Genomic DNA, 20,079 nt, shown 5'->3' on the forward strand with positions numbered 1-20,079 from the left:
ACGCACAAAGACAAAGATCCCCCGTATAGCCTCCAACAAGCCCGTCGGGCCAAGTGCCGGCACGGCACCCGAGGGGCCGGGTGGACGGCACGACACCAAGTCGCACCTCGTCTGCCCCAATGCAGCATCACGGCGCTATTTGGCCGGCGCGCTCAACGCTTGGCACTCTGCGCCCCAAGTAAAGAAGCCACTTCGCGATCACGGTTCCGATCATGTTTAACACGTCTGAAGTGGACGTTCAAAATCGCGGAACGTTTGAGGGGTTACAAACGCACTGCGGGATTGAGTGTGCAGCTCGTCCCACTGGAGCGAGAGAGCGATGGGGTTTGGTGGAGTGTCTCGACGCGCGGTTAGGAGCTCCGAGGGTCATCGCGGCCCTCGGAGCCACAACCCGTCGAACGGCACGGTCGCGTTCCAGGAGGCGTCGTTATCATCGTCGTCATTGTCATCATCATCGTCGTCGTCGTAATTGTCGTCGTCGTCGTCATCATCATCGTCATCGTAATCATCATCGTCATCATCGTCGTGATCCTTGTCATCATAATCGTCGTCATCATCATCGTCGTCATCATCGTCATTATCGTCGTCATCATCATCGTCATCATCATCGTCATCATCGTCGTCATCCTCGTCATCATCGTCATCATCGTCATCATCATCGTCATCGTCATCACTGTCACCTTGGATAGGAAAGTGATGTAGTTCACCAGGAGCTTCTCCTCTTCCAGCCCAGCAACGTCCTCCGAACCCAACTCCAACAGCCGCTCATATGCACACTCCAGCTGCACACAATGACAAAGATCCCCCGTATAGCCTTGACAGACTTTTGGGTCAAGTGCTGTTCGCGAACACCTATTATAGCCGGCACGGCACACAAGAAGGTGGGTGACCAGCACCGCGCCCGGCCCCCGGTACCGCGCGGTGCGGCGTGGCCACCAACGGCGCCGTCACCGGCAATGGCACCGACCGACAACCCGATCCTCACCCCGCCGTCGGCGGCCGGGCCGGCGGCGTCGGCGCGTGCCAACGCGGACGTCGCGCGGCCCCACAGCGCACGCAGCTCCGCCCCGTCGGCCCCGTCCTGCCGGCGCTTCCACTCGTAGAGACGTGCCCAAGCTCGCACGGCCTGCACGCACGCACAGGTGAAGAACCCCACCCCCCCCGTAGCCGTTAGCGGGCTGTTGGGGCAATTGCCGTGAGCCAGCGCCTCTATGAAGGCCGGCACGGCAGAGTCGACGGAAAAATGTGGAATCGGAGGAGTACGGAGTCGAGCTGAAAGACAACTCCAGTAAGGTTGTGTCCACGCCTCAAAACCAGCTGCAGGCTCCCGTACATCACGTCACTTCTGTGTGGCCACCCTCACTCTGAACCCCTCCACCTGTCGCCACCCCGTGAAAAACCGACGCTCCGCCGTGCAGCAGCGACGAGGCTCTCGCGCAGCCTCCTCCCTCTCCTCCCTCTCCTGAGCCCTCTGCTCCCGTTTCTCCGCTGCTTCTCTATCTTTTCCCTCTCTACCCGTTCCGCTCTCTCTCTGCACGTCAACATCCTCGACGGCTCCCCCCGCTTCGCGTGGTTGAGGCACGGGTCCAACGTTGGAAGCGATTTACAAATTCGTTGAGTTATCAAGGAGCGGATCGTGCAAGCACCAATCTGCTCTGCTATCATGACGTTCCCCAGTGTGCTTGTCAGGAGAAGCAAAGCACATGGATCATCTCCTGAGATGCCCTGCAGCACCGCAATGCACTCCTCAAGATTTGGCAACGCCAACACCAGAAGCAGTGGCCAGTGCAGAATATTGGGCAAACACCAATAAAAGGTTGGACGGGAGACACGGCGGCGACGAGGAAGAAGATCGTGTTCCCTGTCGCTGGCTTCCCATCTCCAGGCTCATCGTGCACGAAATGCGGTGGGGTTCCCGTCTCCTGCGGGACCACAAGGCCTCTTGGTTGCCGTCCGCTTGCGTTCCAATCAACTCAACGGGTCCGTCAACAACGCTGCGTTCGTGGCCGTAAAAAGGAAAACCGTGGACAGACGACGTTTTGGATGACGGCCCTCCCTCGCAACGGGCAAATGAAAAAGGGCCCCTGGCCCAAAACGTCGCCTCTCATGTATTTGTAATTTTATCGCGGACGCACCGATGTTGTTAACGTTGCGCGCGTTAGGCACGCGTGCATCGCCGCTATCGCAGAGTCGCCAAACGATCAGCCTTGCGTCACCGGCCGTCGGGCCGCGAGTTGAAATATGAAACAGCTGCTCAATCCCCACTCCTTCACATAGGCTACAATGCGATACCCCGGTCACGCGAGCCACGCGGCATGCCGTATCGGACTCGGGTTTTTGTAAAAAAATGCTAACGCGCATGCACGTGTGCAACCGCGCCGTCGTCGCGTGCCCGGCCTCACGCACGGCGCTCCATTAGCGGCACGGTGGCGTCACCTCGTCCACTCGCTGCTGAGCCTCCTGCGTCTCCGCCAGCTTCTTGCAGATGTCGCACCACTTCACGCGGTCGCTGCTGCAACGGCACCAACCAACACGTAGCACCGTCACCCACCCCCACACAGCACCGTCACCCACCCCCACGTAGCACTGTCACCCACCCCCACACAGCACCGTCACCCACCCCCACTCAGCACCGTCACCCACCCCCACACAGCACCGTCACCCACCCCCACTCAGCACCGTCACCCACCCCCACACAGCACCGTCACCCACCCCCACGTAGCACCGTCACCCACCCCCACACAGCACCGTCACCCACCCCCACGTAGCACCGTCACCCACCCCCACTCAGCACCATCACCCACCCCCACACAGCACCGTCACCCACCCCCACAAAGCACCGTCACCCACCCCCACTCAGCACCGTCACCCACCCCCACACAGCACCGTCACCCACCCCCACACAGCACCGTCACCCACCCCCACGTAGCACCGTCACCCACCCCCACACAGCACCGTCACCCACCCCCACGTAGCACCGTCACCCACCCCCACGTAGCACCGTCACCCACCCCCACACAGCACCGTCACCCACCCCCACACAGCACCGTCACCCACCCCCACGTAGCACCGTCACTCACCCCCACTCAGCACCGTCACCCACCCCCACACAGCACCGTCACCCACCCCCACGTAGCACCGTCACCCACCCCCACGCAGCACCGTCACCCACCCCCACGTAGCACCGTCACCCACCCCCACACAGCACCGTCACCCACCCCCACGTAGCACCGTCACTCACCCCCACACAGCACCGTCACCCACCCCCACACAGCACCGTCACTCACCCCCACTCAGCACCGTCACCCACCCCCACACAGCACCGTCACCCACCCCCACACAGCACCGTCACTCACCCCCACACAGCACCGTCACTCACCCCCATGTAGCACCGTCACTCACCCCCACACAGCACCGTCACCCACCCCCACTCAGCACCGTCACCCACCCCCACACAGCACCGTCACTTACTCCCACATAGCATCGCTTCACCCTCACCTCTCGAAGATGCCCAGCAGCTTCTCGTAGACGTCCGGGAGGGCCTGCTTGAAGTGTGGCTGCTCCAACTTCTCACACAGACTCGCCAGTCCCTGGACACGGCAGCAGCAGCAACAACGCACGCGAGTCGGGGGAAAGCTCTCACCCGCACACACGCACGCACTTACGCATGCACACGCATGCACACGCAGGCGCACGCAGGCGCACGCAGGCGCACGCTCGCACACACCTGCCATGCGAGTGGCTGCACTGGGTCGATGTGCGCGGCCCTGCGGAACGAGTCCTCGGCCTTCTCAGGCTGGTCCAGCTCCCCGGCCGCCACGCCGATGAACACCCACGCCGTGTAGTTCTCCTTGTCGGCCTGCAACACCGCCTTGAGCGCCACACCACACCACCACCACCGCCGTCGTTACCATTGTTATTGGCGCCACCATTACCGTCGCAACACCCATCGCCGCACCGCCACCATTACCATCATTACCATCGCCATCATTACCATTCTCGCTGCCATTTACGCGCCACCACCACCACCACCGTCACCATTACCATTGTCACCCGCCATCATTATTATAACCATCGTCACCATCACCACCGCTACCACCGTCACCACCAACACGATTACCCTTACCATCGCCATCACGGCCATCGTCACCGCCATCATTCCCATCATCATGACCACAACAGACACGATCATCGGCATCCTCATAATCCTTATCACAATCACCAACCTTCATCAATCCTCATCAATCTCTCCTGCCTCCGTGCCATGAGCACCGCCACGTTAGGCTGGCTTTGTTATGGATGGACCCGTTCTCGTCATGGAAATGTACAATTTCCACCACTGGCTCAGGATCACCGACAGAGATCGACGCTCGCTAAGAGCACGAAGGCTGGTCAAGTTGAAGCTCGGGTTAGACTGCGGGTGAGGGGTGTTAGTGTAAGGCCTTCGCTTGACGTGTTGACCGGGAGAATTGCTGTTACTCACTTCAGCATGTGGAGCATGCTGATTTAGGGTGTTGATTCAGGGCCGTGTTTGTGAAGAGGAACTGTATGTATGTGGGAACTTGTCCCGATTCATGCTCACCATGCTTTATTTTAAAAATTCGCACGGCAATCCAATCCAACTCGTGTGCTTCTGTTACGCACAAGACAAAGATAGGATTTCGAATTTTTTTGGGGTAAGTGCTGTTAGCGTGTAGCGCCTATGAAGGCTGGCATGACAAAAGAGGCGGTGGGTGGCAAGCACCAAACCCGGCCGCCTTTGTCTTCCCAGTGGTGATGTTTACATATCGCACCAGGTACTCATTTGAGGCTGAGTTGATGGAGGGGAGGCCATGGACCGGTTCAGAAAATCGTCACTGGTGTTGGTGGCCGTGAGCGGGAATGGAACTCGGGTCGCCGGGTTCATAGCAGAGCATGTTAATCGCAGCGCCACCACTCCCCACGAGCACACACACACAAACGCATGTGCCGCGGTGAAAGGAACCCTAACCTTGTGATGTGCGCACCTTCGCGCACCGCACGTCAAAATGACTCAAGTTCGTTTGAATCGGACAAATCGCCGAGTTCAATCGCTCGCACACCGAGCGGAAAACAGACAGCGAAATGGCAGGAGAGTACACATTTTTTTTTAAACCCGGCGGAAAGACTCTGACCGCACGAGGGGCAAAACCTCAACTCGAACGCACGACGCTTGCCGAAAATAAACCGGCGTCGGACTGCAGCTGCGTTCATTGATTGAAACGCTCGTAAACACCCATCCGGCTTAATTTGGTCGCCAGCAAAATTCCATGAGCGTCGCGGAGTCAAGAGGCTACGAGTCACGCCGTCGTTATTTGTATACATCCTATGGAGGCGGGCGGGTGAGCGGGCGGGTGAGCGGGGCGGGCGGGCGACTGAGGGTTTTGTTTGATGTGCGGAACTTCAAGTGTGGCGGTGGTCGCCCTTTTGCGACAGCTCGACTGCCGGGTGTTGCATCCCCGCGCTTCAAACGCCCGGCATGGGGCCGTGACATCACGGCCGCGACGTGGGCGCGAGGGCGCTCGCGACGCGACATGCGACGCGCGCGCCGTTTGATGGCAAACGCGCGCGCGTGCACACACGCGCACACACGCGCTCACGATCTGGCTGTGCCATATCACGCAAAATAAAAACAAAACACGTAAACCTTTGGGCGATGTGTTTTTTGGGTTGTCATTTTGCCACTATGTCCATCAACCCTGGCCAGAATTTGAACTCACAATGTGAACTCACGACCCCGATTAGATGGCGTTTCGGAGATGAGCCACCCGTTTTGCAAATACAGGAAAAAAAGTTATTAGATCTTTTTGTTGTCTTTTCCACCAATTTTTTCCCAATTTGTCCTATCGGTGTAGTGTCATGAGATCTGTTTGGGGTTTCATGCAGAGCAGTACGGCCCACGGAAGCGGACATCACAGAGCTACCACTTAGATCCCTTCAAGTGGCCTCCGGTCCACACCATAGCGGCCACACAGAAGTCACGTGATTTACAGGAGGCTCGAGTTGATTAAGAATATGTAATTGAAACGGCGGACGTTAGATTTTGCGTTGTGTCCCCCGTGAGTGAGCGCCGAACCTTGCAGTGCTTGAGCACCTCCTTGAAGTCCTTGCCATTGATGGCCTCACGCGCCGCCTTCAGGGCCACCTTCACCTCCTTGCTCGCCATCTCGCGGCCTCTTCACCCCTCACCGTAACAACAACAACAACAAAGTCACATGACCCCTCACCGTAAGAACAAGTCACGCGACTTACACTCGTATTGCATCCATGTCGTAACGAAATATCTCAGAGGGCAGGTTTTTTTATTCTCGTTTTTTTTCTAAAGAGGGACCCTTCTTCCCAATGGCAGCTGTCCCTGTGCGGTACAAGGTGAACACCAGTGCCCGGTCTGCCAGTAGGAGGGGACAATGTTTACTTGAGGTTTATTTGGGTTTATTTTGGCAAAGATGAAACCCAGTGGAAAATAAATGCTCATTTTATATAGGGACCTGGTGACAGAAATCTGGTTACAGCAACACAAACACATGAACACAACTGTGTTCATCGTCACGTTTCGAATGGCAAGGTCGCACATCAACAACGTGACTTTGCTGAAAGAACCAGAAAGTATGGATTCCTGCAGTCACGAAAGCTTCAAATCAAGATTTAACAACATGGTACTTGCACAGAAAAATATCAGGCTAACAACGCATCACATACCAAAAAAAACCATTTATAACTTAAAAGTCTGCAAAGCAAAGCATTCAATTGTAAGTACACGCTTGGAAGGAGATTTGAGGTGCAAACGTGATTTCAAGCAGCACAAGGATGGTGAGGTTGTGATCCCAAAACATCCTCGCTCCGTTGTTCCCGAGATTATAGACCGCCACACGGAGGGAATTTAAACTGAGTTTGGTTCACGGGGAGGGGGGACTGTGAGCAGGAACAGGGGAGAGGGCAAATTTAGTAACTTACCTAGTGGAGCAAACTTAATAATTTTTGCGGGGGAAACATTTCACATTGGGCAGACGTGGGGGGGGGGGGCTCCACGATTTGATTGCGGCTTGATTCAAAAATGTTCCCCCACCAACTTTCAATTCGAAGAGGAATCAAGTCTGCATTAGCGTGTGCTTAGTGCAGGTTTGATTCCTTGCAAAAGGTATCTCTTTGGTGTTTGAACATCTTGACACCTGTTTTATTGCCATAAAGGGTAAAACCGATTCTTATTTTTTTGCAATGACAGGAGAGTCTACATGCGCTGAGTGCACTAGTGGCCACGGGAGGTAATGACAGGGGAGTCAGTCGCGAGTGCGAAGGGACTGGTGGCTGCGGGAATGATCGGGAAGGGAGCCGTGGTGAGGCGACGGACGAGGACGGTGGAGTCTGCGAGCGTCCAGAGTCGGCGAGAATGCTCGAGAAGGGGGGCGTGGCCTCGTGTCGGTATAAAAGGGGGAGATGCGCGGGAGACTCGGGGCTGTTGCGGCGGGGGTCTCCGCCTGTGTCAAGTGAACGTGTCTTCAATAAAGTGCCATCTCAAGAGAAGTGTGGCAAGTCGTCTTCACACTATTATCCTGGCAAAAAGGTCCCATTTTGTACCCGGCTCATCTCGTGGGCCAAAGCGTCCCTTCAAATCCCTCGCTGCCAGGGCCCCGATAGCGCTCGGATAGTGCACGATCACCGCCGTGCACAACAAGGTGTTATAGGCTGCTGCTGCTGCACGCCTGCGTGGTGGGCAGCAGAGGGCAGCGCAGTAACGTCCAGCCTTGTGGAGTAGTACAGTACTTCTATGCCCCCCCCCCCCTCGTTTTCCACCAACCCACGAGTGACCATCGTGGTGAGGTTTGGTCAAATCCTGCTCAGGAAGGGGCCATCATCATCCAGCAGTGGAGTGGCAAATACGGCTCTCGGCCTAGACTATATTTGTCAATGCGCTCATAACTTAATTATGTATTTGTTTAAGTCGTTTCGTTTAATAAAGACCCGGTTTCACACTTAAATGAGCAACGCAAGATACATTGTAAGAGTGTAAGTGCATTGGCACTAGCTCAGTGGTGCTCATCTGCGCTAACAAATGCAAACTCAGGCCGCTCTCCAGACCGCGGGGACACATTGCCAAGTGTGCAAGGCGGCTTTGTAAAGCCTACACTGCTTAAGCATGGGCACGTCAGCTGCACGCACTGACAATGCTGCGGCAGTGTAGGGGGCTCTGTCAATCCACTGCTGGATGAGGGCCTCCCCACGCCGCGTCAGGCACGAGGCTTGTCTGGCCATACTTCACCGCGCTGGTCAGCGCTGTGTACCACGGACACCATACTGTGCTACTGTATATACACTACTGTATATACAGTATATATACAGTCTCTGTCATCAATCATCGCGTGACGCTGCGTCGCGTGGGTGTCGAGGCAGTGGCGAGCGCACTGCGCAACACATCTCGTGGCCTGCAATCAATTCCCCGCCACGGCTAACATCAGTGGCGAGAGGAACTGAATCTGAACGGGTCGTGGGGCCTCCACCCCCCCCCCCCACCACCACCCGGCCATGCATTCACCAAGCAGCACTGACCAGCGAGGTGAAGTATGGCCAAACAACCCCACGAAGCACTCACACAGCAGCGGGGGACTGACCCGATGTGCCGTGAATGACAGTGCTGCTGCTGCCGTCCGATACATTCACCCCGTCCGTCTGCTCAATTACGCGCGACAGCTGCGGCAACACGAGCACGACGATGATGATGATGATAGTAATGATGACAATGATCCGTATTGTGGTTTTGTTTCATTATTCACGCCCGTCCGCGAGCCGGTGGCCAATGTCCACGTCTGTACCTCGAGACTCGCGAGCGTGGGCCACGCGTGGCCGCCTCTCCCCTCGACACTTCCGGCAGCCGTCACGTGACGCCGGCTCCAGTTGCCGGATGCGGCGCGCGCCGCGCTGAGGGGGCGGGGCAGGCAGGGCCTTGGGGGGGCGGGGTTTGATTTGGGGGAGGGGCTTGGGTTGGGGGAGGGGCTTGGGTTGGGGGGGGGGCTCGGGGGCGGGGCTTGGGTTGGGATGTTTTGGGGTGCAGGGGTTGATGGGGGTGGTTCATGAATGGAGCACGTGGCCTGACCCACACTCGGGGCTCGGTTGAAGCCGTGAATGGCGCCTGCCACGTGGGCTGCTGCCGCTGCTTTGGCAGCGAGTTCACAAACACAGGCGCGCGCGGCCTCTCCCCCCCACCCCGATCTCTTGTGACCGGCCTGCTCACTTGAAGACACGCGTGGTGACCCCGTGTTACATTACAACTCTGATAATTCGTGCTGCTTGTTGCTGACACTGCTTGACGTTTTGCGTTCTGTGGCCAGCAAACGTGTAAACAAAACTCAACAACACCAACAACACCGGGCTCGTGAGAGATGGCGCCTAGGGGACAGACTTCGTCCAGCGGTGGATTAACGCTACATCGTGAGTTCATTTCGGGTTAGATCGCCGTGTCGCTGCAATCTCGATGTGTCACTCAAACCCTCCAACACCGGCAGTGCCAATCTCATCAAGTTGTCACGTGATCTACGGACGATATCCCGATCGATTTGGTTCATCAGCAATACTCGAGAGGAGAGGGATGTCCAAAAGCCAAAGCATCGTTTTGACGATTTTCGTCCGACGTTTCGCAGGCGCGTTACATCCGGCATCATCAGGCGTGACACCGGTCCAGCCCTCGAGCTGAGGCCTTCATCGTGGCCGACGAAGAGTTTGTGAGTTGATCACGTGCTCTTCACGAGTGGTGTTGTAACGTCACGTTGACTGCACTGTGTGTGCTGTCATCACACATGCATGGTATGGACATGTTTTGAAAATAAACGAAACCCACACAGACGTGCAACAAACATCGACATCTCATTTTAATCTACAATCACATCTTGTTCCACAGCAAACAAAAAAAACAGTCTACACATGCACCCGATAATTTAGTGACTGGAAACTGCACAATGATTCATAAGTACCGGTGATGCCGATTCATCTTTGGTACTCATTAATCTACGAGACCCATGGATCTATGGTCCCGATGAATCTATGGTACCCATGGATCTATTGTACCGATTAATCTATGGTATCGATGAATATATGCTCCCAATTAATCTATGGTACCGATACATCTATGGTATCGACAAATCTATGGTACCCATGGATTTATGTGATCGATTAATCTATGGCATCGATTAATCTATGGTACCTATGAATCTATGGTACCCATGGATCTATGTGATCGATTAATCTATGGCATCGATTAATCTATGGTACCTATGAATCTATTGTACCGATACATTTATGGAACCCATGAATCTATGAGTCTATGAGTCTATGGTACAAATGAATGGCCTCCCATGAGCAGTGGCAAAGCCTCGGGTGTATTCACAATGCCTGAAGATGCCTCCAAGGTGCGAGGTGAAACGTCGCCACGGCTGTCCCGACGGAGCAGCCGCACTGAAGAGCATTTCTCACTCAAACGTGTCACCTGCGAGGCCGTCCCAGCGGTGTCCAGTGACACAAAGACAAAGATCCCCCCCCCCTTCCCATATATAAGCCTGTGGGTGCTGTTAGCGAGCACCTATGAATGCCGGCACGGCACACGAGGGGGTGGGTGGCCAGCACCACGTCCCCGTCGCCTTTGCCTCCCGAGTGGCGATGTTTACACATCGCACCAGGGTACTCATTTGAGGCTGAGTCGACCTAGTTGAGTACCCAGGAGCGGCTCAGATAACCGTCAATGGTGTTGGCCGTGAGCGGGAATCACGAACAAGCCACGTAGACACAAAACGCCGGAAAGCCGTACACGTTACGCAGCATGCATGAGTCACAGCAGCAGGGAGTCGACGGCACGGGGGGCTGTGAGAAGGAAGTAAAAGGAGACGTGGCCTCTGAAACAAACACCACTGGGTCACCCGCGGCGCGGGGCCAAGGGGGCCCATGTGGAGTAGCCAAGGGGCCCATGTGGAGTAGCCAAGGGGCCCATGTGGAGTGGCTATAAGGACCAATGCGGAGTGGCCAAGGGGACACGTGTGGAGTGGTCAAGGGGGCCCATGTGTAGAAAGGCCATTTGCCCGCAACGTCGCCTATCGAATACTTCCCCACACACCGAACCCGCATAGGACGAGGGAAGCCTGCACCATCGCAGCGTTCCACAGGCCACTGCGGCATACTGGCAGCACGAATGCGATCAATCTGTAAAGCCACCGGGGCATGGCCAGGTGCACTTTGAGGCCACGTGAAGTGTCGAAGGCTCGCTGGCAGGAGGTCCCGGGACAGACGCAGGTGCCATGGGTTGCCAACTTGCTTGTTAATATGCCCGGCGCTCAGCTCGTTGTTGGAGAGCGACTGCCTCCAACTCCCCAGAGTAGCGTCATTCAGGAGCCTCCTCCACAGAGGCTGGTCTTGACACTGCCAGTACCAGTCATCGACAAGTCCACTCAGCTCCACATCCTCCTGTACCGCATCAGTATTTCCTTCCTCCAGCCCGTGCTGCGCTCGTTTAACCCCCTCTATCTGACCAAACAGAAGCTGTTTTAGCATGCGGTGGCTGGGCATGCAGTGGCTCGGCATGCGGTGGCTGGGCATGCGGTGGCTGGGCATGCGGTGGCTGGGCATGCGCGCAAAGTGGCCCGGCCACACGTGCCCGAGTGCGAGCGAAGCTCAGAAGCTGCTCTCGCACACCGAGTAGTCGCTCGCGGATCGCCCCTCGCTGTGGCCCAGCGAGAAGGACGTGCCGTACCACGCCGCGCTCTCCAGCTCGGACGACGAGCTGGACGGCTCCCCGCGGCGCCCTCGGCTCCACCGGCCCGCCGGCGCTCCGCGCTCCGCCTCCGAGTAGGCGGCGCCGCCGCCCCAGCCCCAGAGCGCGGGCCCCAGCGTCCAACCGGCGGCGGCGGCGCCGGGCTGCCGGCTCGCGCAGCGCAGGCGGTCCCGTTGCCGGTCCCGGCGCAGCCCGGCGCGCCCGTCCGCGTGCCCCTGCTGCCGGCTCTGGCGGCGACCGTCGGCGAGCGCCGCGCTGCCGCCGCCGAGGCCGGCGGCTCCGCCGCGACGGCCGCGGCCCCTGGCGTGGAGGCACGCGAAGCACAGGCTGGTCTCCAGGTAGCGCACGTAGCGGTTGTCGGAGCTGAAGAAGAGGTAGACGAAGGGGTCGACGGCGCAGTTGGAGGCCACGAAGATGCCGAGCACGGCCGTGACCTGCTCGTCCGCGCGCGACGCGCTGCCGAACGCGAACTTCATCTCGAGCACGAAGTAGGGCAGCCCGCACACGATGAACAGCAGGATGATGACGAGCGTCATCTTCAGCGTCTTCACCTTGGCGCGGGGGAGCGCGCTGTTGGCCGGCTTCACGCGCAGCGGCCCCGCCGCCGCCGCCGGGCCCTTGGCCGCGCGGCCGCCGTTGCTGGGCCTCCGGCGCGAGTCGGCCGGGGTGCCGGGCACGGCGCGCGCCGGCGAGGCGTAGCGCTCCTTGCTCCAGACGGTGTAGAGGATGCGCGTGTAGGCGACGCAGAGCACGCAGAAGGGCACGATGAACACGGCCGTGGCGCCGTAGATGATGTACGCCTGGAAGTGCCAGCGGGGCAGCTCGGAGAAAGTGCTGACGCAGCGGCCGGACGCGGCCGGCGAAGGCGACGGCGGCGGCGACGACGACGGCGACGACAACGAGAGCGAGAACTGCGCGGGGTCCGGGTGGACGGCGCGGAACACGAGAGCCTGCGGCGCGGAGAGGAGCAGCGCGCACAGCCACGCCGACAGGCAGAGGCGGCGCGCCGGCAGCGGAGGCTCCAGCGGGTAGAGGATGACGCGGTGGCGCTCCAGCGCGATCACCACGATCATGTTGGACGAGGCCATGAGACCGAAGATCTGGGCCACCTGTTGCGGGGTGGAGGGCAGAGACGGTGAGGGGGGCAGCGAGGGGGGCGGCGGGAGCGGCGACAGCAGCAATGACACGGGACTCACCGCACTCGCCACACACACAACACCATACTAACCACACCGCAAAGGCAAAGTTCCTCCGTATAGCACCACGCCCGGCCGCCTTTGTCTCCCTAGTGGCGAAGTTTTTTTACACACCGCACCAGGTACTCATTTTGAGGCTGTGTCGACCTAGGGGGGTACCCAGGAGCGGCTCAGATAACCGTCAATGGTGTTGGCCGTGAGCGGGAATCGAACTCGGGTCACCGCCGGGTTCATAGCGCAGTTCGCAAACCGCTGCGCCGCCGCTCCACACTATCAACACCCAACCTGCCACCGTTCGCCACTCAGTGGCGGTGACGTCACCACGACTCTTGCGCCAGGCTAGATGCACATCGAGATCACGTGAAATGTCGAAGACTCGCTGCCGGCCGGAAGTCACGGGACAGACCCGGGAGCCACGGCTTGACTGACCGAGGTGACCGGCACCACCACCACCGACCCACCCCGCCGCCGCTCGTGCTGCACGCACCTTGAGCACGCGGCACGACGCGTCGCCTCCGAGCCACGCGTCCTCCAGCGCCTCCCAGACCATCTGCGAGAGCAGCGTGAGCAGGGCCACGCAGAGGTCGGCGGCTGCCAGGTTGCTGAAGAGGACGTCCACGCGGCGGGCCCTGCGGCGGCCGCGCGCCGCGCCGCACGCGATCTTGGCGAGGACGCACGCGTTGCCCAGCACGGAGAGCGTGAAGATCGTGGCCAGCGTGGCGATGCGGCTGCTGCGGTCGTAGGTCACCGCCTGCACGCAACGGGGCAGGTTGGGGGGCGGGGGGGCGAGGGGAGGGGTGTGGGGGGTGCAAAGCGGAGTGAAGAATTGAAGGATTTTTTGCAAAGTCATCGTAATCGTGATTGTCAAGCTTGGAGCGCCTGCTCGGCTGACACGTGTGTGTGTTTGTTGAAATTATTTCGCACCGTGCGGAGCCAACCGTGCTCATCGGAGGTGGACATCTGTGAAAAGCTACTGGGCATCTGTGAAAAAAAGAGCTTTGTACTGCTACGGATGGCTCCAGCATAAATCAATATTTTGATTCGGATAACAATGAAGGACGTTGCACCATCATGATGATGATGCAATGTCCTTCATTGATTATGTCGCTCGCTCGAGAAGAGAGAGGATCTAAGCTTCGACTGTTGGAGGAATCCGATGAGCCATGAAGCTCGTTTTCACGCTTGTCCAGTCGGGGTGGGTGAGTAAGTTACGAAAAGAACAACAAACAATACGAAACAACCACAGGAGTGCAAAGTAGATACAAATGCAAAGCGAGGCATTGAACATGAGCAACACAAATACATATGAAGTTTATAAGTAGAAATTGCACAAGTACTGTACAGACAATTTTACCGATTTTTCTCGAACACAAAATGCAAACTTGGGCAAGGCAGCAAAACACTGAGCGATGTCGTTCTCTTTTTTTTCCCAGAAGCGATCTGGCCACAAATGAAAGCTCACTCTAAACGCGTGGTGACATTGATTCTAAATGTGGAGGGGAAAAACCGGAGGACCCAGAGAAAAATCCACGCGACCACGGGGGAGCGAGGAAGAGAGAGAGAGACACGCAGACTCCAAATACACAGCAGCAGGCGTCAGGGTCGGCCTCCTGCATACCCAGGCGAGGTCGGTAACGTCTCCTAGCCACCGTGGCGCCTCACCTGGGCGGTGTCCGTGCGCGCCACGTCAAATCCGTCGCCGCTGCCGTTCCGCTCCCACAGCTGGGACGAGTTGAGCTCCATGTCCGATTCAGCGGCGGGACGCGACCCGCCCGCCGCTCTGCAAGGAAGAGAGAAGAGGGCATCACTTCCACCGCCCCTGTCTGTGTGCAGCCCGGCGCAACGGTCGCTCCAAATCCCACTGCGATGCAGAAGGGCCAATTTCTCTATTATATATACACTGTGTAGACACAGGGTGCTTCAGAAAAATGTTAACACTTTTACGGGACCATCGTTTTTAATGGCAAAAAGAACAATAGACTGTAACGTGATCACAAATGTAGTGTTCATGGATTCAAAAGGTATTAGTCATCACCAGTCGGGCAAATCGGTCAAGCTGATTATTTTCGATCGTTCAATATCTAATGTCCGTTTGAATTCTATCGTTGAATCTCAAAACTCTATTTCATTTCAATAACTATAACCTACGTATATAAAAACATTACCTGTTTTGCTACATGAAAACATAAAAGCCACTCTTCTTAAAATGTGCTGTTGTACACGAAATGCGTGTCATTACTAAATGTGCACCCGTAACACATACATCTGAGTACATAGCCATGTGTACATGCGTGTCAACCGGGTTCGATTCCCACTCACGGTCAACACCAGTAACGATTACCTGAACCAGCTCTGGGCTTCCCCTAAAGGTCAACACGGCCTCAAATGAGTACCTGGTGCGGTGTCTAAACATCGCCACAAGGGAGACAAATGCGGCCGGGCGTGGTGTTGGCCACCCAAAACCTCGTGTGCCGTGCCGGCCTTGACAGGTGCTCGCTAACAGCGCCGGTCCCTACAGACGGTTAAGGCTACACGGGTGGGCTTTGTGATCTTTACATGCCTGTGTGTATACGCGCGCGCGTGTGTGTGTGTATCTATACCTGTGCTGTTGCTGCCGTTAGCTCTGTCCCTTCATGCCGGGTCAGCACGGACGATTGTCCACAGCTCCGATCCGTGCCCCGCTGTACCGCGACCCCTTCGCGCTCACGCGTCCGTGTGGCACAGCCTCGAACCCGCCTCGGCTTTTAAGTGCGGAACAAACACACGGACACACACACACGGGGTCCACCCATCACAGGCACCGTCCACCACCACCATCAAAGGAGCGGGCGGCTGCTGGCGTCACCGCACGACAAGAAAGACGGCGGACACGATGATCGTCTCGGGCTGGCGAGCGGTGGGGGGGGGGCACGGAATGACGAGACGCGCGCACCTGCCACGACCGCTGTAGTTTGGTTGTTATTGTTGTTGTTGAGTGTGTGCCGGGTGGCATGGACGGTCAGTGTGCGGGGTGAAGGTTCGGGTCCTGTTGCCGGGCGGTCGTGATGTTGGGACCTCGCTGTGTGACCGCGGTGCGTGTGGTGCGCTGCGGAGACCCGAACATCATCTAAAGCAGCACACAGGCGGTGGAACCTACGGGCCGAATAGGACTTCCAAACACTGCATTCTTTCGGTGGGCCACGGTGAACACGGCTTGGCGTTGTCCAAGAATCAAAATGCGAAAACGAACGCGCGCTGATCGAGTTCAGAGACCTAGAAGGGCTGCGAGCCACGTGAGACGTCGCGGGCCGTACATGGGGGGGGGGGACTTCGAATTGGCGACAAAAAATTACGAAATGTGTGCGGTGGACATCTGCGGACTAGCTGCCCACGTGGGTCGCGATGACGACGAATCGACAACCCGTGGCGCTGTCGACGCGAGGCTGTGGCCAGCGTGACGGTCGATGACGGAGCTGGGCCTCGAACCGACGACCTCTCGGAACTCGAGGGGGTCGATCCGTGCCGGCCGTCGGGGAATCCAGCAGAGCGAACGACCATCGCGACAACAACAAGGCACGCACGCGACACCCATTTCACCTTGAGGCTCTTCATTTTATTAACCAAAACATCTACAAACAACTAACGCTCGTGTAATTAGGCGATGCACACGCGATACCCGCCCGTGTGACGCTGGGCATGTGGACACAATCACACCTTCCGAACCCTTAAGCCGAGATACACGCTGGCGCGATGGTGTCCGCTCAACTCCAGCCCTCGTGGACTTGCACGTGGCTGCCGGGTAACGCCGCGCCGTGCAGCGTGGTCCTCAAGGGCTCCAGTCTTTCAGCCGGATCGGATTGGCAGACGCCCATCTTCTATTGAAACCCGCCGAGACAAACACACAAAGGGGATGCCCTCCTCCTCTTCCCCCTGACAGCCTGAGCAGGCTGTTCGTGTTGGCGTCGTTAGCGAACACCACGCCCGGCCGGCCGCCTCACCCCCCCTCCCCCCAGCGCTGGGGTCCTACACACTGCGCCAGGCGCTCATCGAAGGCCGTTGTCGGTCTCGGAGGAAAGCCAGAACACGTGTGTCACATATCCATCAGCTGTTGGACACGAGCGGGAATCGAACTCGGGTCGCCGGTTTAGCAGCACAGTTGTGGCGCCACCAGCACTGCGCCGCCGCCAGTGGACTGGCCTCGCAAAGCTTGCCGGAGATTTCCTCTCCGAGCTCCGCACGGAGCCACGCAGAGAGGAGCCACCGGCCCCCCGCTTCCGAGCTCACAAACAAATACGCTGCCTATGACCCTGTGTGGGAGCGATGGGGGGGGGGGGGGTGCGTCTCTCGACAGCTCTTCAACTCGTTCGCGCTGCGGCTCGCGTCTCGCCACTGCTGCTCGCAGAGGTCAAAAGGGGCCGCGAACGAGAAACATCTTTTGTTTAAAGGTTTTATTGGGCCAAAGTGCGGCCACGGTCACGAGAAGAACGACCGGCTCTTCCGCAGGCCGCGAGAGGTCGTTCGCGGCCACTGAGCAGCGTGCCAGAGGCTGCTCTCTGGTTCGCAGAGGCGACGTTTCGCGGACTAAAACCCCTCGGACCATTTAATAGAAATTAAGAGAAAACTCGAGGCCACGAAAGCGCGATCCGAGAGAAGGTCGGCGGCCAAGCCAAGCCAGGCGGTCGCCGGCAAAGGTCCATACTTCCCCGGATATGGCCTCTACTTTTCACATTGAACAGGAAGAAATGGGGGTGAATCGACGCCACCCTTTAATTTACAAGCAAACAGGGGACGACGATGACGCCGCGCGTCTCCCCCTTCTGGGTAAGGACGCATCACACATCTTGCTTTAGGGATATTAAATAAAAAACTCGCTTGTGCGTCGAATTGCCTTGAGAAATAAGCGAGGAATCGCCTTCAAGGGAGACAAACTAAATTTGTTTCCCGTTAGAAGCGAGTAGCGAGGCGCAGGGACACGACGGTTCGCGCTGCGGCCTCGTTCGCATTCAACAGCGGGCGGCGAACTCGGCGGCCTCGACCGCACAGACACACGTCGTCACAGTGACGTCACGTCACCACAGTGGCGTCACAGTGGCGTCACGTCACAGTGGCGATCCTCGGGGCACGGTAAATGGAGGGGCCCCTAGGAGGGGGAGATGCGGGGGGAGATGCGGGGGGGACATGCAGGGGGGAGATGCGGGGGGAGATGCGGGGGGGACATGCAGGGGGGAGATGCGGGGGGGAGAGGGCAACAACATCCACGGCACGACACTCCACCAGTGGGAGACTGAGAGCGGTCCTGAGAGGTCAGGTGTTGACTGCAACTGGAAGGGAGCGATGGCGAAGTGCGGTCGACCACTTCGGCAGAGATGAACTCTTCCACCACTTCAAGTCGACTGCCTCCCCAATCACTCATAGTGCCTCTGAATCGTTGTTCATGGGGGAGGGGGGCGGTGGAAAGGTTCGGGGGGGGAAATCACAGCTGTTCATTAGTGGGACACAAGTCCCTCTTAGGCCCCCAGTAGAATCACCACTGGTCCAATATGCCGCCCGCTCTGGATGCAACATTTCGCTCCGATGGTTGCGGCGCTGCATCGAAGCATCAGGGGCGTTCCATTCGCAAGACAGCGGGTTGTAGTTAGACATCGGTCAATTGCTCGCACGCTCGCTCGGAACGCGACCCCACACCAGCCCTTTGGTCTTACAGCCGTGGCGCAAGTCACCCGCGAAGTCTAGAAAACAAGGCCAGGAGGTGGTGACGTCTCTCCCGGCGCAAAACAAAATTATCTCCCCCCCTGCCACCCGGAAGTCGCGTGGCGACAGGCAGAGAACCACCAAACCCCACCAAGTTCTCGCAGCCTGGTGGCTCTCAGCCAACAATGACGCATTGGGCGTTTTTTTCCTCTGAGGGACGAGTTGGACGCAGCGCAGCTTTGGGGCAACGCTGCGACGTGGCCAAGGCCCGGGCGGCCGCAGCGGCGCTGCCGTGGCTCTGCGTGCCGCGGAGTTCCAAGCGCACGGAACGACACCTGCCGAGACGCGGCCTTCAGCTGAGACGTCAAAACAGCGGCCCCGGCGATCAGGCTGGAATCGTCCGCGACCCCCTCCGGGGCCTCGCTGGTACGCAGAGGTCGTCTCGTGTCGAGCCCCGGCCGCTCGCAAAACTTTTAGTTTCCGTGCCATTCGCCGGAGAGGAATAACGCGCGGGAGCTCAACGAGCAATTACAAAAACATTTGCCCTTCGGGCACTGGACAACAATACGGATCGCGCGGTCGGGGATACGTACGCGGCCAAGTCGCCCCGGACGGAAACTGATCACAAATTAAAACGTGGCTACCACCGCACGAACGCACGCACGCTTCGAAGACGGCCCTTAGTCTTCCTCCGGAGGAACCACGGGCGGGCCGTGTTCCTGCGGGCCATCGAGCGCTCCTTTCTCGCCCGCTTCCTCGCTTGGCGGAATTCCCGCGGTCGCCCAGCTTGGTGCGCATTCTGGATCCCAGTCGATGTTGTCGATCGTCTTTGGATCCATAAGAGGGGCTTTTTTTGGGGTTAGATCGCGTAAATATAAACGTGTCGTTAAACTCGCCACCACCCGACACAGCCAATTAGTAAGGTTTGTCACGAAAACAGAACATGCCAATTCGTTGCTAGCTCAGCACACCGGTGTGTTGGAGAATGAACCCACAACATGTATTCAACGTTCTTTGAATCCCAGCAAGATCGACAAGATGTTTCGTATCGTACCCTCCCAGACCCCCACCCAGCTGGGCCCACCCCCCCAGCTGAAACCTAACGCCGCTCGTCCATTATTCAATGTCGTTGTCACGGATCCAGCGGCAGCCATGCGGCCAAATGCCACACGATCACAGCGGTGTGATGATTCAACGTTCCAGTTGGGGGGGGGGGGGTTAAAAAACAAAAAACCAGGAGGATTTCGCAAGCTTCGAGCATTCCTCTCTGGGACGCGTGGGGTCGTACCAGGGTGCACTCCAGTGGCCTCCCGACATCACGACGGAATGGAGCTAAACGTTCCGCCACTCCCGACTGATGGTCCTCTCTCCTTTACACATGGAGATCAGGCTTGCAGATAAATGGTGGCACCTTCAAGTCCTGTTATGAAAGTGCTAATCCGTTTG

At 57.9% G+C, this 20,079-nt stretch overlaps 2 protein-coding genes across 2 annotated transcripts in view; both read right to left on the minus strand.

Moving 5' to 3' along the window:
- Positions 1–8,920, minus strand: part of LOC144731436 (superkiller complex protein 3-like) — a 36,462-nt gene extending 27,542 nt beyond the window's left edge. Inside the window, 7 exon segments of the mRNA XM_078612473.1 lie at positions 681–782; positions 986–1,126; positions 2,437–2,512; positions 3,499–3,590; positions 3,728–3,871; positions 6,095–6,202; positions 8,826–8,920. Of these exon segments, the coding sequence (XP_078468599.1) occupies positions 681–782; positions 986–1,126; positions 2,437–2,512; positions 3,499–3,590; positions 3,728–3,871; positions 6,095–6,184 (645 nt within the window). The 5' untranslated portion in view covers positions 6,185–6,202; positions 8,826–8,920.
- A 2,747-nt stretch (positions 8,921–11,667) lies between these two features.
- GPR150 (G protein-coupled receptor 150) lies at positions 11,668–18,133 on the minus strand. The gene is made up of 4 exons (XM_078612410.1): positions 15,564–18,133; positions 14,626–14,743; positions 13,451–13,714; positions 11,668–12,876 (listed from the first exon to the last, which is right to left on the minus strand). The coding sequence occupies exons 2-4, from the start codon at positions 14,704–14,706 to the stop codon at positions 11,668–11,670; spliced, it is 1,554 nt and encodes a 517-aa protein (XP_078468536.1). The 5' UTR covers positions 14,707–14,743; positions 15,564–18,133.
- Positions 18,134–20,079: the final 1,946 nt, after the last annotated feature.

Source organism: Lampetra planeri, chromosome 39, assembly GCF_965212315.1.
Source record: "Lampetra planeri chromosome 39, kcLamPlan1.2.h2, whole genome shotgun sequence".
Classification (NCBI taxonomy): domain Eukaryota; kingdom Metazoa; phylum Chordata; class Hyperoartia; order Petromyzontiformes; family Petromyzontidae; genus Lampetra; species Lampetra planeri.